The sequence below is a fragment of the Helianthus annuus genome, chromosome 4 (assembly GCF_002127325.2).
Source record: "Helianthus annuus cultivar XRQ/B chromosome 4, HanXRQr2.0-SUNRISE, whole genome shotgun sequence".
Taxonomy (NCBI): domain Eukaryota; kingdom Viridiplantae; phylum Streptophyta; class Magnoliopsida; order Asterales; family Asteraceae; genus Helianthus; species Helianthus annuus.
The window spans coordinates 35,353,199-35,367,759 of record NC_035436.2 but is presented as its reverse complement, the minus strand read 5'-3'; the positions used below and the strand labels follow the sequence as shown (position 1 = coordinate 35,367,759).

At 41.6% G+C, this 14,561-nt stretch overlaps 1 protein-coding gene and 1 non-coding gene across 3 annotated transcripts in view; both read left to right on the top strand.

The window, feature by feature from the left end:
- The window catches only part of LOC110936178 (disease resistance protein RUN1), a 31,187-nt gene extending 30,326 nt beyond the window's left edge, over positions 1–861 (top strand). Inside the window, exon 7 of one of the 2 annotated variants that reach the window (XM_035989163.1) lies at positions 385–861. In XM_035989163.1, the coding sequence (XP_035845056.1) occupies positions 385–444 (60 nt within the window). In that variant the 3' untranslated portion in view covers positions 445–861. The remainder of the gene's footprint in view (positions 1–384) is intronic. The other variant, XM_022178520.2, reaches the window with a different exon arrangement.
- Positions 862–12,825: 11,964 nt separating this feature from the next.
- Positions 12,826–12,932, top strand: LOC118491787. The gene has a single exon (XR_004892232.1). It is a non-coding gene; the product is annotated as a small nucleolar RNA R71 (small nucleolar RNA).
- The last annotated feature ends 1,629 nt before the right edge of the window (positions 12,933–14,561 follow it).

The window sequence follows — 14,561 nt, the reverse complement described above, 5'->3', positions numbered from 1 at the left end:
TTTTTTCAAAAATAATGCCCAAACACGCCCCGGGGGTGGGGAACCGGCGTTATTGAGCGTGATTGGTGACAAATTTTGAAAAATCCACTATCACTACGGATGGTCTAAAAGGCTACGCAGCAGCAATCAACAACCCTAAAGTAGTCAAACTTCTATAAATATCTATCAGATTCAATTCTAGAGAAAAAATAGATAATAACACAAAATAATTAGTAATTAGGAATGTAGTTGCGAGAAAGATTAAGAAATAATAAAAATAAAGGATATATAGATTAGACGAAGAATGTTATATGGGAAGTTATAGAGTTTTGCAAATTACGGTTTGATTTGGATTTCGAATACGATAATGATTTCCTAATTTGTATGTTCATATGTTGTTAATAGATGATTGATAAATTGGCGAAGGCCAGGGGCGTTCCTACGTTTTTAACTTGGAGACCCTAAGCGAACTATGAAGTGGAGACTTTTTGTAAAATTATCCTTTTCAACATATTTGGTAACAAAAGCCTCCTGCTACAAGCAATTAAAAATTAAAAATTGTACAGTTGGAGGCCATTGATTTTGGTGGTCCTAGGCCCATGCCTAGATTCAAAAGCCTAACGGGCTGGCCCTGATGAAGACGCTTGGACTCAATGATGATGATGATAACAACAAAGATGACGATGATGATGAGATCATTCACATCCACTCCAGCATGTTTTACTCTATAATTTAACAAAAAAAATCGCATGTTTATAAGGGTAAATTACACTTTTTGTCCTTTGTGTTTGTACTGCATTGCAACGGATAGCATTTAACTTCAATAATTACAGTCACCAGCCTTTATTTGTAAAACCTGTTACACTCTACGTCCTTTAGTACTAACCAGATTAAAATTTTTAGTTAAATTTATTCACTTAAGAGTATTTTGGTCAATTCATCTTTTTATTTAAAATTTTAATAAATCAAACAAAAAAAATTGCATATACACTTAATCTTCTTCAATTTTCTAATCCTAAAACCCTAACCACCACATCTTGTCGACACCACCACCACATCCTGCCGCCACAACTCCGTTCCTGTTCTCACAGTTCCCCTAGTTTTTATATGAATCCTGCTCTATCGCTTATAATCTCAAACGAAATTGGTGCTGTTTAGAGAACCTAATATTGAACGGTTATTTGTGTGCTACATCGTTTATTTAATTGTTTTGTTTTTTTAGGTTTCTATGATGATCTTTTGTGCAGTTTTCTTTTGTTAAACCCTATATTATGCAATTGAGTTGTTTAATAATAATTCTCACCATGAGATTGTCTATTTGAGCTACATTGGAAAACTGAAATTGATCGGTAATTAAATCAAATTAAAGATTTACAAATTGTTTCATTTAAAAGGAAATATAACACCCATCATCTAGGTTGCAGATCTGTAAATGGTTAGGGGCGGTGAACATGGCCGGAGTGATGGTGACAGGAGTGGTGGTGGGGGCAGGATGAGGTGGTGGTGGGGGCAGGATGTGGTGGTGGTGGGGGCAGGATGAGGTGGCGGCGGCAAGATGTGGTGGTTAGGGATTTAGGGTTAGGAAATTGGGGAAGATAAAGTGTATATGCAATTTTGGTTTTATTTATTAAACATTTAAATAAAAATATGAATTGACCAAAATACCCTTAAGTGAATAAACTTAACTGAAAATTTTAATCTAGTTAGTATTAAAGGACGTAGAGTGTAACGTGTTTTGCAAATAAAGGATTGTGACTGTAAGTATTGAAGTTAAAGGTTATCCGTTGCAATCCAGTATAAACATAAAGGAAGAAAAGTATAATTTACCTTCTTTTGTATTTCAAGCCCTACCTAGTCACTTTGGCTTTGGTGTAATGATTAACAGGAATTACGTCTTGTAGAAAGATCAAAGTTCAATATTTGAAAAGTGTAATATTTAGGAGGAAAGAAGCTTTGTTGTTAAAAAAAATCAAGCCATACCTAAATTGTCTAACTTATTTAATCTTATTTTGTATTCCTAGCCCTACCTCGTTGATCACATAAGGCCCCTCCCATTTAGGCGTGAGCTTCCCAGGGCGTTCGGCGTTCGATGCTTCGTTATCTCTCAAGACAAAGTCCTCAGGTAGGAAGGTGCATATGCGAACCCGCACATTATAGTAGTTTTTCAATTTTGACTTATACTTGACCTCGTTAATGGCTGCATTCTCTCATCTTTCTTCGAGGAGGTCCAAGTCAAGCCTGCGCTCTTGTTCATTGTCCTGTTTCTCCATGGCTAGCATGCGGGGTGACGGAAGACCGATTTCTGCTGGGATCACAGCCTCCGTTCCGTAGACAAGGCTGAACGGTGTTTCACCCGTGCTAGTCTTTGGCATGGTGCGATGAGCCCAAAGAATACTTGGCAGCTTATCGACCCAGCCTCTTCTTGCGGTTCCCAATCTTGCCTTAATGCCATCAACAATCTGCTTGTTGACGCTCTCAACTTGACCATTTGCCTGTGGATGCGCCACGGAAGCAAAACTATGCTCTATGCGCATCTCTTTCATCCATTTTTGCAAATCGTCAGAAGCAAAATTGGTACCGTTATCTGTGATAATGCGCAGTGGTAACCCAAACCGGTTGATAATATGCTCCCAGATGAATTTCCTGATAACCATTGCGGTGGTTGACGCCAGGGGTTTCGCCTCCGCCCATTTTGTAAAGTAATCCACAGCAACTATGATAAACTTCACTGCGCCAGGCGCATCAGGAAAAGGACCTACCAGATCGATTCCCCACTGTTGGAAAGGCCATGCTGTTGTTACCAGAACCAAAGGATTTTTTTGGGCGGAGGGTCTTTGGAGCGTGGCGTTGGTATGAAGCACATTTGCGCAAAGTCTCGACGGCATCCAAGTGCATGTCAGGCCAGTAATAGCATGCGCTCATAATTTTCGCCACCACCATGCGAGGACCGACATGGATTCCGCATAATCCTTCGTGGATTTCTCGAATCAAGTACTGCGCGTCATGTTTGTGAACACATCGTAGAAGAGGACCCATATAGGACTTCCGGTACAGAATTCCATCGACCATTTCATAATTCAATGCTTTGTTCTGAACTTTTCTTGCTTCCGCCTTTCCCTCCGGAAGAGTTCTGTTTGTAAGAACATAATAATCGGAGACATCCAGGATGGATTCCCAATTTCTACCATGTTTACGTGCCGTAAAGGAACAGGCGGGTTTGAGAGAACCTCGATGCGCACCTCTTTCGCCAAATGTTTGAAACTTGTAGCTGCTAATTTGCTGAGTGCGTCCTCAAGATTGTTCTCGCTTCGGTTAATATGAGTGACTTTGAAAGTTTGAAACTTATCGATTAAGGTTTTCGCCTGTTCAAGATATAGAGCCACTGTTTCACCCTTCGCTTCATAGTGACCGTTGATTTGCCCAGTAACCAGCAGAGAATCAACGTGCGCTTCCAAATTCTTTGCCCCCATTTTAATTGCTAAGCGAAGACCAGCAAGAAATGCTTCATACTCTGCTTCGTTGTTGGTGCTTTTGAAATCCAACCGAATGGCGTAACTAAATTCATGATTGTCAGGGCTGACTAGACGAAGGCCAGCCCCTGCGCCGTCATCGTTGGAAGCGCCATCTGTGTGCAAGCTCCAAACACTATCGTCGAAGACTGGGACAGGATTCTGTATGGCTTCACATTCTTGGATTATATCAACCGGAACTTTAGTAACGAAATCTGCCAGAACTTGGCCTTTGATAGCTGGGCGCGGCTTATATAAGATATTATGTCCACCCAATTCAATGGCCCACTTTGCCAACCGGCCAGCAACATCCGGTTTGGATAAAATTTGACCCAAATGATAATTAGTAAGAACGGTTATGACATGGCCAGAAAAATACCTTCGTATTCTGCGCGAGGCGTGAACTAACACTAGAACAAGCTTTTCCATGATTGAATAACGGGTTTCCGGACCAGTCAACATCTTGCTGATGTAATATATTGGCGTTTGAACTCCATCTCATTCCACCAATAACACTGCGCCTACCACAACATCAGATGCCGATAGATATTAAATTAATGGTTTTTCTTTTCTCGGAGCCGTCAGGGTTGGCAACTGAATTAAGCATTCTTTAATTTCTTGAAAAGCTTTCTCGGCCTCCTGAGTCCATTGGAACTGACTTTTCTTGACACAATTGCGCAAAGTACTAATGAAAGGATAAGATTTGGCAGCATGGTTTGCTAAAAATCGGTTAAGCGCAGCCAGTCGACTAGCTAGGCGTTGCATCTCATTGATAGATGCTAGTGATGGCATGCGCTGAATACCCTCTACCTTCTCTGGATTAACTTTGAAACCATCTTTGGTCACGATGAATCCTAGGAATTTACCCTCCTCCATGCCAAATGAACATTTTACTGGATTCAGCTTCAAATTAACTTTGCGCAAGGAATCGAAGGTGCGCTGAATATTGTTGAGCATTAATTCCTCGTCTGGACTCATGATGACAAGGTCATCAATATAGACTTCAACTGTAACACCAATATCCTCTCCGAAGACTTTATCCATCAGACGTTGATACGTAGCTCCCACATTGCGGAGACTAAAAGGCATTTTCGTGTAACAAAAAATATATTTGTCCGTGCGGAAAGCTGTCTTGTCTTCGTCTTCTTCCTTCATTTGCACTTGGTGATAAACTTTGTAACAATCTAGAAAACATTTCCAGCGGAACAAAGCCAGAGAGTCTACCTTCTTGTCAATCTGCGGGAGAGAATAACAATCCTTCGGACAAGCCTTGTTGAGGTCCTTGAAATCAACACAAATATGCCATCCGCCATTGTGCTTTTGAACCATCATTGGGTTAGCCACCCATGTTTGATACCGAACCTCTCGTAATATTCCTGCATGAAGCAGTTCAGTAACTTGCTCATTCATTGCGCGAGTCTTTTCTGGACCCAGACTGCGTTTCCCTTGTACTACTGGTTCTACTGAAGGTCGAACATTCAAACAATGTTCTGCCACATCTCTTGGTATGCCGGTCATATCCGCTGGGGACCATGCGAAAATATCCATATTCTCGAACAAAAGCTGTTTAAGTCTTGCGCGAATTGCTAGGGACACGGCAGGTCCTAGCAAAACTGTTTGCTTAGGATATTCGTTGCTGAGTACCCATTTATCCGGTTCGTTGGAAGATGGCTTTGCGACTTTCATTGGAGGTTCGTCATCAACAGACATGACCTCCTTTCTTGAATATAAAATTGTTACGCCTGTTTTTGTTGGAAATCCGCAAGCAGCATGCGGTATGGAAGTGATCATGCTAAACTCCCTTTGTGAACGTCTTCCCAACAAAACATCATGGCGGGATGTAGCTGGCATAACCATAAAATTGACCGACACCGTGCATGAGTGTTTACCATCAGAAAGTGTAACAGGAAAAGAGATCTGACCCAGCGGAAAGACGGCTTCATTGCAGAAACCGGATAGTGGAAAATCAACTGGTTTCAAGCGCGCCTTGTCCTCCGGGTCTAACTGCTTGAAACACTGCTCATAGATAATATCCATAGAACTACCCGAATTGATAAACATATAATCAGTACGGCAATGACCAAAAATACCAGTTATGACGACCGGTCGTTCCTCTTGAGGCCCTCCTGGTACGACAGAAAAATCACTTTTTGCTCACGCCAATGTTGATTATGACTTCGTTTGTTGTTGCGTCTGCGCGGTGGTCCTCCTTGCACCATGTATGTCTGTTTTGTTTTCTTATTGCTTGAACCGTCATTACCGTGAGTGATCTGGTGAATCTCTTCGCCAACGTCTCGTACTAAGTGAATGAGCTTTCCTTGATGGTTTTCATCAATGGTCTGGGTGTCCCGCTTTTGCGATAAGCGTGGGCCCAGCCTGGAATGAACATATTTTCATCTCTGAGAGTGTTGCTCTTCACGATGATCCCGACGTCTAGTGCCAGAATGAGTAGACTCATATCTGGTGCGAGACTAGGAATTAACTTCTGTAGCTTTGACCGACATGTAAGATGGTGAATCATAATGTAAAACCCGAGGTGAGGTTAGGGTTCGCACCTGAGCTGCAGGTCTACGTGCCTGTGATGCTGTCTGATCGGTTTGTGCATAAAGTTGTGCATAAACTGCATTCAGGGCCCCCCTGAGATTTAACAAATCAAGAGATCGGAGTTTCACCAGGAGGTAGGATTGAACTGATCGGAATTTCAACTTGAACTTCCGGAGTAACAGGATCGTTCACCTGATTCGCATCACGGTGAACATCATTGTCATCGGATGCTTCTTCCACGATTCCGTCGATACAAGAAGCATAAGCAAAATTGCCTCTGTTCTCAGATCGAGGACCTGGTGGTTGATTTGACTGACCTTCTGCCATTGAAAACTGAAGAAAGAAAGAAATCGAACGAGAAGATGAGAATAAAAGTAGAAATTGGTGGGCGCCAATGAAGAAACACCGGATCTGAACGACCAGAGTCAATCAGATCTGGGGGTACGGTTTCTGCATAAAAGGGTTAATCCTCTCGTCGATTGCTGATGGGAACTACTTCGCCGGAAATCACTGCAAAACAGAAACGCCATTAGCCTCGCCGCGGGGAGAATGGGGGTTCTCTCCGTAACCACCCTCCGGCGTGAGAATAAGTACAGTGATCTCAAAGAAGATGAAGTAGTAAGAGTGAAAGTAAGTGAAAGTGAATTGAGAGATTGTACCTGACTTTTCATATTTATAACCGAAGTTTGGCGCCAAAAATATAACAGAGGTAATAACGGAATTCTCTTTTCTATTTGTTAGTTATCTCCCCATCCATGTACATGGATCGTGATCTTGATCAACGGCTGGGAAGAAGCCACGTGGAAAGTGGTTTAATCTAGATTTGCATGTAAAGTGTTGCCATCATCGTGACATCAAGGAAGGTCCCAGATTTTGCCACGTCATATTCGGTTATAACCAAATGAGGTTGTGCACGATGGTAATTTAATGCCTTCTAGAAGATCTACAGCTGTAAACAGTAATCCCTTAGCCACGTGTCCATTCTGTTATAACAGAAAAGATTCATTTTTTCAAGTCCTTATTTCCTGCGCGCGGAAGTGTTCAAGACTTTGCCTTCTGTTGTTTAAATCTTCAAGCTTAATTGTACCCTTGCGCAGGCCTGCGCAAGGGTGTTAATTTGAACATTTGTCTTTTTTTTTCTCCGGCGCATGGTTCCTGATGACTGATCTTTCCCAAATCTTACTAAGACATGTTGCGCCCCGGCCGCGCAAGGTCTTGTTCGAGATGAATTTGGGGTGTAATTATGGTATGGTCCTTTGCGCTTGCGCAGGGTTTTTGGGACCATACCCCTTCAATTGTCAACTTATTTAATCTTATTTTGTATTCCAAGCCCTACCTAAATTGTAAACTTATTTAATCTTAATCATTAGGGATGAGCCCAGTACCCTACCGGTATCGAAAATTCCTAAAAGTGGGTGTCACACCCCAACCGATGGCGGAATCATCGGGGCATGGCATAGAGCGAAACAGATTGTCCAGAAGTTTCCACAACAACTATTAATACAAATTCAGTTTAAAGTGATACGTCCCATACCGTATCCCGAATAAATAACAAGTTATTACAGATAACATCCAAACAATTAATCCTGTTCCGACAACTCAGGTTCAAATTAGACATAAATATAAAATATTGTTCAATGCCCCTAAAGACCCAGACTGACAAGATCTACAGACAATGATGCGTGTGTAGTGTAATATAATTTAGATATATAATTAAGCCCTTTTTACACCTTTAGCCAAGTTTTAAATTTATAAAACACGATATTCACTAACACTAAACACACATATGGGCAAGTGCACCCATCGTGGACGTAGTATAGTGTTGGTAAGATACCGAGGTCGTCCAAGGACACAAGAGCTTTTAATACCGGTTTATCCTCAACGTCTAATCAAATCAAAAGTTAGAAAAAATGTTTTTAACTAAGAAAATAAAAAATAACTAAATGCTGAAAAATAAAATAAAAATAAAAACAGATAGACAAGATGAATCACTTGGATCCGACTCGTGTATTAGTATAACCTTTGATTATTTTCGCACTTTTGCACTTGTTTAAGAGATTATCTTAGTTATTGTAGTAGGCCTCTCTTTTGAAGGCGACGTTACCCTCAACCCAGTAGTTTGAGTCAGCAAGGATACAATCCTAAAGGGTTGGATTATTGGAAGATAATGAATTAAGTTATTACAAATTATGGTAGGCCCCGCTTTTGGCGGTGACGTTACCCTCGGCTAAGTAGTCTGAGTCAGCAGGGATACAGTCCTAAATAGCCAGGTTATAGTATTAATAGTAGTTAACTTATGAGGGGGTCAAAGAGTTTGGATTCCCGCCATCCAATACCTATGGGCATTGAAGGAGATCCTACTAAATTTGACCCAGGTCCCTTGCAGGACCTCTAAACGCTGAACAAGGGCAAGACCCTTACCAAACCGTTCCCTTAACCCCCGACCAGGTAGCCAACATACCTCCATATAGACCGTGGAGATATGAATGGTGAAAATCTTTTATTTTATATAGACAGTAAAATAATGCCAAGACACCACGGACAAACGATAAGGAAAGATCACCTTCAACATAAGCAACTAGTTATTAAAGTCATTAATACAAAACCAAATAAAAAGTGCAAAAGATTAAAAATAAAAAGTATTATACTAAACACTTGTCTTCACCAAGTGATGTAAGAGACTTAGGCAAACATGGCCTTGATTGTCAAGAACTCTTACTATCAATCATGGATCCCGAGACGACTCACACACTCTACGATGGACAATGGATGATGGTGGTGGATGATGGTGTTATGGTGGTGGTGGGTGGTGGATGAAGTTTGAGAGAGGTGGTGTGCCAAGGGATGGATTGGAATGAAACCAAGCACTCCTATTTATAGGCTGAACAGATGGCTGGGCACGGCCCCGTGTCCGCTGGACACGCCCCCGTGCCCGTCTGACACTCTCTCTCTTCATTAATTGTAATTCGCAATTACAATTAATGCGCCTGCTGTACTTTCGCCACGCCCCCGTGCTCACTGGACACGGCCCCGTGGTGGGCAATAGAAGCTTCTACAGGTTTGTCTTTTCTGCTGCTTCTTGGGCACGGCCCCGTGCTGGCTGAGCACGGGGCGTGTTCAGACTTCTGTTTTCTCTTCTTTGATTGGGAAGATGCCGTTGAGGGTTCGGGCAGTCTACTTTTATTCCTTTTCTTTTATTTTTGTTAGAATTAGCTGTCTTTTTGCTTCTTTTGTGAATTTGAGCTCATTTCATCCTGAAAATACAAAAGGAAGACAAAAACACTCTTTTTCCAACATTAGTACTTAAAAAGGGTTAGTTTTATGCCTTAATTGATGTCATTTATATGTTGCATTTTACACACATCAAATACCACCACACTTGAACTTTTGCTTGTCCTCAAGCAAAACTCTTTAAATGTGGCTTACACTCCCAAATGGAATGGGTAGAAGAGAAGGTTTTTGGCTTGTCATAGAGTGTCGGGAATCCAAGATATTTTTGGGTTTTATTTTTATTTATTTACAATCCTATTCGTTATGATTTATTTAGAACGCTTCATAGGATAAATTACTTATTTGGGCATAACATGCCTATTTAAAATTCCATTTATATACAGGTTCACATTCCTCACGGGAGAAATCACTCAACACTCGGCCGAAGGTGTATTTTTTTAGTGAATCACTCGAGAGCGGCATGGAACTTACGCCTTTCATAGGCTTGCCAAGCAATCAATCCTCCTCCTTTTTAACTTTTATACCTTTGTAAAATATCAAGAGGACTTTTTGGGTGAAGGGTTAGGCTTGGGCTAAAGGTAGGTGGTTGGGTTAGTGGTTAGTAAAAGGGCGAAAAGCATAAAAAGCGTCGGTTTTCGTAACACACTTTGTTTTTAGTGACTTTTTATTTTGAAGTATTTCTTCAAACAAGCTTTTGTTTGCATACCTTGTTTGTTTTTAACTTCATCATCATATTTTTTTTTAGTCACATAAATGAATGAGCTTGCGAAAAACCGAGCTTGTTTCTAAAATAAAGGGTGAAAAATAAAAAGGGTTTTTGGTGGGTAAAAAGGGTTTAGGGTAAAGAAACGAAAGGTTTAGGCTCAAAGGGGTTAACTAGGGGGATTTTGGGTAGGTGGTAAAAAAAATGAAAAATAATGGTGTAGAAAGAAAAAAAGGTTAGTCCTAATGCCTCCATCATTTACTTACTAGGGTTTAAGTTGGTAAGGACCGGGAATGAATCGTCGTGGCAAGTTCTAGAGTTGTAAGAACCAAGCGGCTATTCACACAAGAAACGAAAAATGAGCATTTAGTCTAAATATGTAAATTTGTATACTCAATAAAGGCTCAAAACTCACTTTTGTGGGAATGGGTTTTTAATATGATCAAGTATATATAATCAAATTTTAACTAGACTTGTTATGCCGTTTCATAATTTTCTTATGTTGGTTCTTGTTATCACGACGCTCTCGGTTGTAAATTTAAAAAAAATATAACCTTATTAATCTTGTGATTCCTAACTTAAACTTTAGACAAGTAAAAAAAATAAAAATTTTTGTAAAAAATTTGGGGTGTTTAGCGGTTCCAATAGAGTTTTGTGTAAGGCTTGTTGTTAGGACTTGCAAAGTTTCAAAGTGTTAGCTTCCCCCCCCCCCCCCACACACTTAAATTACACATTGTCCTCAATGTGTCCCAAAAATAAATTTTTAGGTTGATTGGATGTGCAATGTGGTGTTAAAAAGCAAAGATTTATGTTACTGGCCGTCTGGACACGGCCCCGTGGGGACCGGACACGGCCCCGTGTTCAGGTGCCAGTAACAGAAATTAAAGAAATGAGACAGAAGCCTGGACACGGGGGCGTGTCTGGTGAACACGGCCCGTGTCCAGTTACCTGAACTGGGCGTTTTTCTGCAGGTGGCTCAGCACGGGGCCGTGTTGGTTGAGCACGGCCCGTGTTGACCCTTCTGTAATGGGGATTTGTGTCGGGTTGCTTCGTTCTTTGTGCATGGGGCCATTTTTCTCGTTCCCTTTTTCATCCATTACCACCATGAGTGTGTTTTATTCCTGCAAATTAAAACTAAAAGATTAAACTAGACTAAGGATAGTTCCGCGGAATGCCTCCGTGGTGCGCCACGTTTATAAGGGTCCTGGGCTAGACCCAATGTGAGGTTATATATTTTCTGAGTGGGATGCTTGGCGTCCCATGTTACACCGTCGGAGAGCAGCATCCAAGCTCGAATCAATAACCTTCATGTAGTTGACCGGGTCGTCGTCCTCTATTCTCTTCCCAACTCCGAATTTTACTTCATCATCCCCATACCTCAAGGTGAGTGTTCCGTCATTCATATCTACCACCGCTTGTGCGGTGGCAAGAAATGGTCTCCCTAGTATGAGGGGGACCTCGGTGTCTTCCTCCATATCGAGTATGACAAAGTCGGCTGGATAGACGAATCTGCTTACTTTTACCAAGACATTTTCAATGACACCTTGTGGGAATTTGACGGATCGATCAGCGAGTTGTATGCTCATTTTTGTAGGACTCGTGGTTCCCAGGCCAAGTCTTTTAAACATTGATGAGGGCATGAGGTTAATGCTAGCCCCAAGATCGGCTAGGGCATTACGAACGGGGGACTCCCCTATTGAGCAGGGAATCGTGAAGCTTCCGGGATCGATTTTCTTTTGGGGAAGTTTATTGAGTACGAGGGCAGAGCATTCTTCGCCTAAATTGACTAATTGCAAATTTTCAATTTTCTTTTTATGAGTGAGGAAGTCCCTCATGAACTTAGAGTATTTGGGCATTTGGGTTAGGACCTCAATAAAAGGAATATTGACATGCAATTGCTTTAATAGACTTTCGAACTTCGCGAATTGCTCATTGGTCTTCTGACAAATTAACCTACCGGGGTACGGAACTCGAGGAGCTTTGGTAGGCTCTAGTGACGGAGGGGAGTTCTTTTCCTGCAGAGGTGTGGGTGTCGTTTCTTCTGTTGGCGGCGGCGCTTCTGCAGGCCCTACGGTGCGGTTTCGTAGCGTGATGAGGTGAACTTGCGCTTTTGGGTTTGTTTCGGTATTGCTAGGTAATGCGCCTTGCGGTCTCTCGGCAAAATTTTGAGCTATTTGATTTAATTATTTTTCTATGTTTTGAATACTAGCTTGTTGATTTCTAAAATTTGATTCTAATTGTAGAAATCTTTCCGAGTTTTTCTTTTCAGTGTCGGAGATGAGGCGAGATACAGTATCTTCAAGCCTTTCTCGTCCACTTTGTTGTTGAGTGAAATTTTGTGACTCATTTCTTGGTTGTTGAAAGTTTGTTCGTTGGGTTTGTTGGTTGCTACTATTGCCGGGTTCTCTCCAACCAAGGTTTGGGTGGTTTCGCCATCCTTGGTTATAAGTTCCCGTTGGAGGACCCGACGGCCTAGGTCTATTATCAATGTAGTTTACCAATTCTTGTTGATCGTCCGTTTCTTTCACACAACTCCAATTTTCATGTGACCCACCACACCCTTCACAAGCCATAACCGAGACTGTTTTTGTCATTTCCAATTTTTTTATTTTTGAAGAAAGGGCCTCGATTTGGGCTTGTAAAGAAGTGCTTTCATCGACCTTATGGGCGCCCGGGGCAATAGATTTATTGCCTCGGGGGGTGTGCCATTGAAAATTGGTTTGAGCAATTTCTTTAATTTGGTGATATATTTCATGCGGGCGTCGATTACCTAAAAGTCCCCCGGAGCTAGAATCAAGTGTCTGCCTTGTGTGTGGCAACAATCCATTATAGAAAGTGGATACTTGTTGCCATATCGCAAGGCCGTGATGTGGACACTTGCGTAATAACTCCTTGAACCTTTCCCAAGTTTCATATAAGTATTCCCCGTCCTCTTGTGAATATGTATTAATTTCAGTCATTAATTTAGCCGTTTTAGCGGGAGGGAAATACTTATATAGAAATTTTTGGGCTAGTTCATCCCAGGTGTTTACCGATCCAGCTGGGAGGGCGTTGAGCCAAGCTTTCGCTCGGTCTTTTAGTGAGAAAGGAAACATTCGGAGGCGGATGGCGTCATTTGATGCTCCGTTGATCTGAAAGGTATCACATATTTCTAAGAAATTAGTGATATGTAGATGGGGATCCTCGTCCGCAAGCCCATGGAAGGTTGCGGAGTTTTGGAGCATTTGTATCAGATGCGGCCGAAGTTCGAAGTTATTAGCTTCAACATTCGGAGCATTGATAGCGGCGCCTAGGTTACCTACGGTAGGTCGTAGATAATCCATGAGGGTACGTTGGTCCGCCATTGGAGGTGGATCACCCGAAACTTTCTCTTGGTTTTTAGCTTTTAATCTTTTTCTGAGAAAGCGTTCGGGTTCTTCTAGAGGTGCTTTTATGTCCTTATTAGAACTGGAGCTCATACACTATGTAAGATTGGCGTCTGGTTCCAAGTCCTGCAATAAAAACAGAAAAGAATGCTGGTCAGAAGGTTCACCACGGCCCCGTGTTCAGTGAACACGGCCCGTGGTCGGAGTTACAGTGATTGTTTTCCAGATCCCAGTTACTGGAAGTTGGACACGGCCCCGTGTTGCACCGACACGGCCCCGTGGTCAGCCTTCTGTAACTTGGAAAACTAAAAACTGCCAGTAACGATGCTGGGCACGGCCCGTGTCCGACCAGGCACGGCCCGTGCTAAGCTCTGCAGAAGCTGAAAAACTAAGAAAATCCTAAAAATTAAAAAGAAGAATAAAAATATGATTAGGCCGTTGATTCCTAACTTTCTTAAAATCCTTGTGTCCCCGGCAGCGGCGCCAAAAACTTGATGCGTGTGTAGTGTAATATAATTTAGATATATAATTAAGCCCTTTTTACACCTTTAGCCAAGTTTTAAATTTATAAAACACGATATTCACTAACACTAAATACACATATGGGCAAGTGCACCCATCGTGGACGTAGTATAGTGTTGGTAAGATACCGAGGTCGTCCAAGGACACAAGAGCTTTTAGTACCGGTTTATCCTCAACGTCTAATCAAATCAAAAGTTAGAAAAAATGTTTTTAACTAAGAAAATAAAAACTAACTAAATGCTGAAAAATAAAATAAAAATAAAAACAGATAGACAAGATGAATCACTTGGATCCGACTCGTGTATTAGTATAACCTTTGATTATTTTCGCACTTTTGCACTTGTTTAAGAGATTATCTTCGTTATTGTAGTAGGCCCCTCTTTTAAAGGCGACGTTACCCTCAACCCAGTAGTTTGAGTCAGCAAGGATACAATCCTAAAGGGTTGGATTATTGGAAGATAATGAATTAAGTTATTAATGCAAATTATGGTAGGCCCCGCTTTTGGCGGTGACGTTACCCTCGGCTAAGTAGTCTGAGTCAGCAGGGATACAGTCCTAAATAGCCGGGTTATAGTATTAATAGTAGTTAACTTATGAGGGGGTCAAAGAGTTTGGATTCCTGCCATCCAATACCTATGGGCATTGAAGGAGATCCTACTAAATTTGACCCAGGTCCCTTGCAGGACCTCTAAACGCTGAACAAGGGCA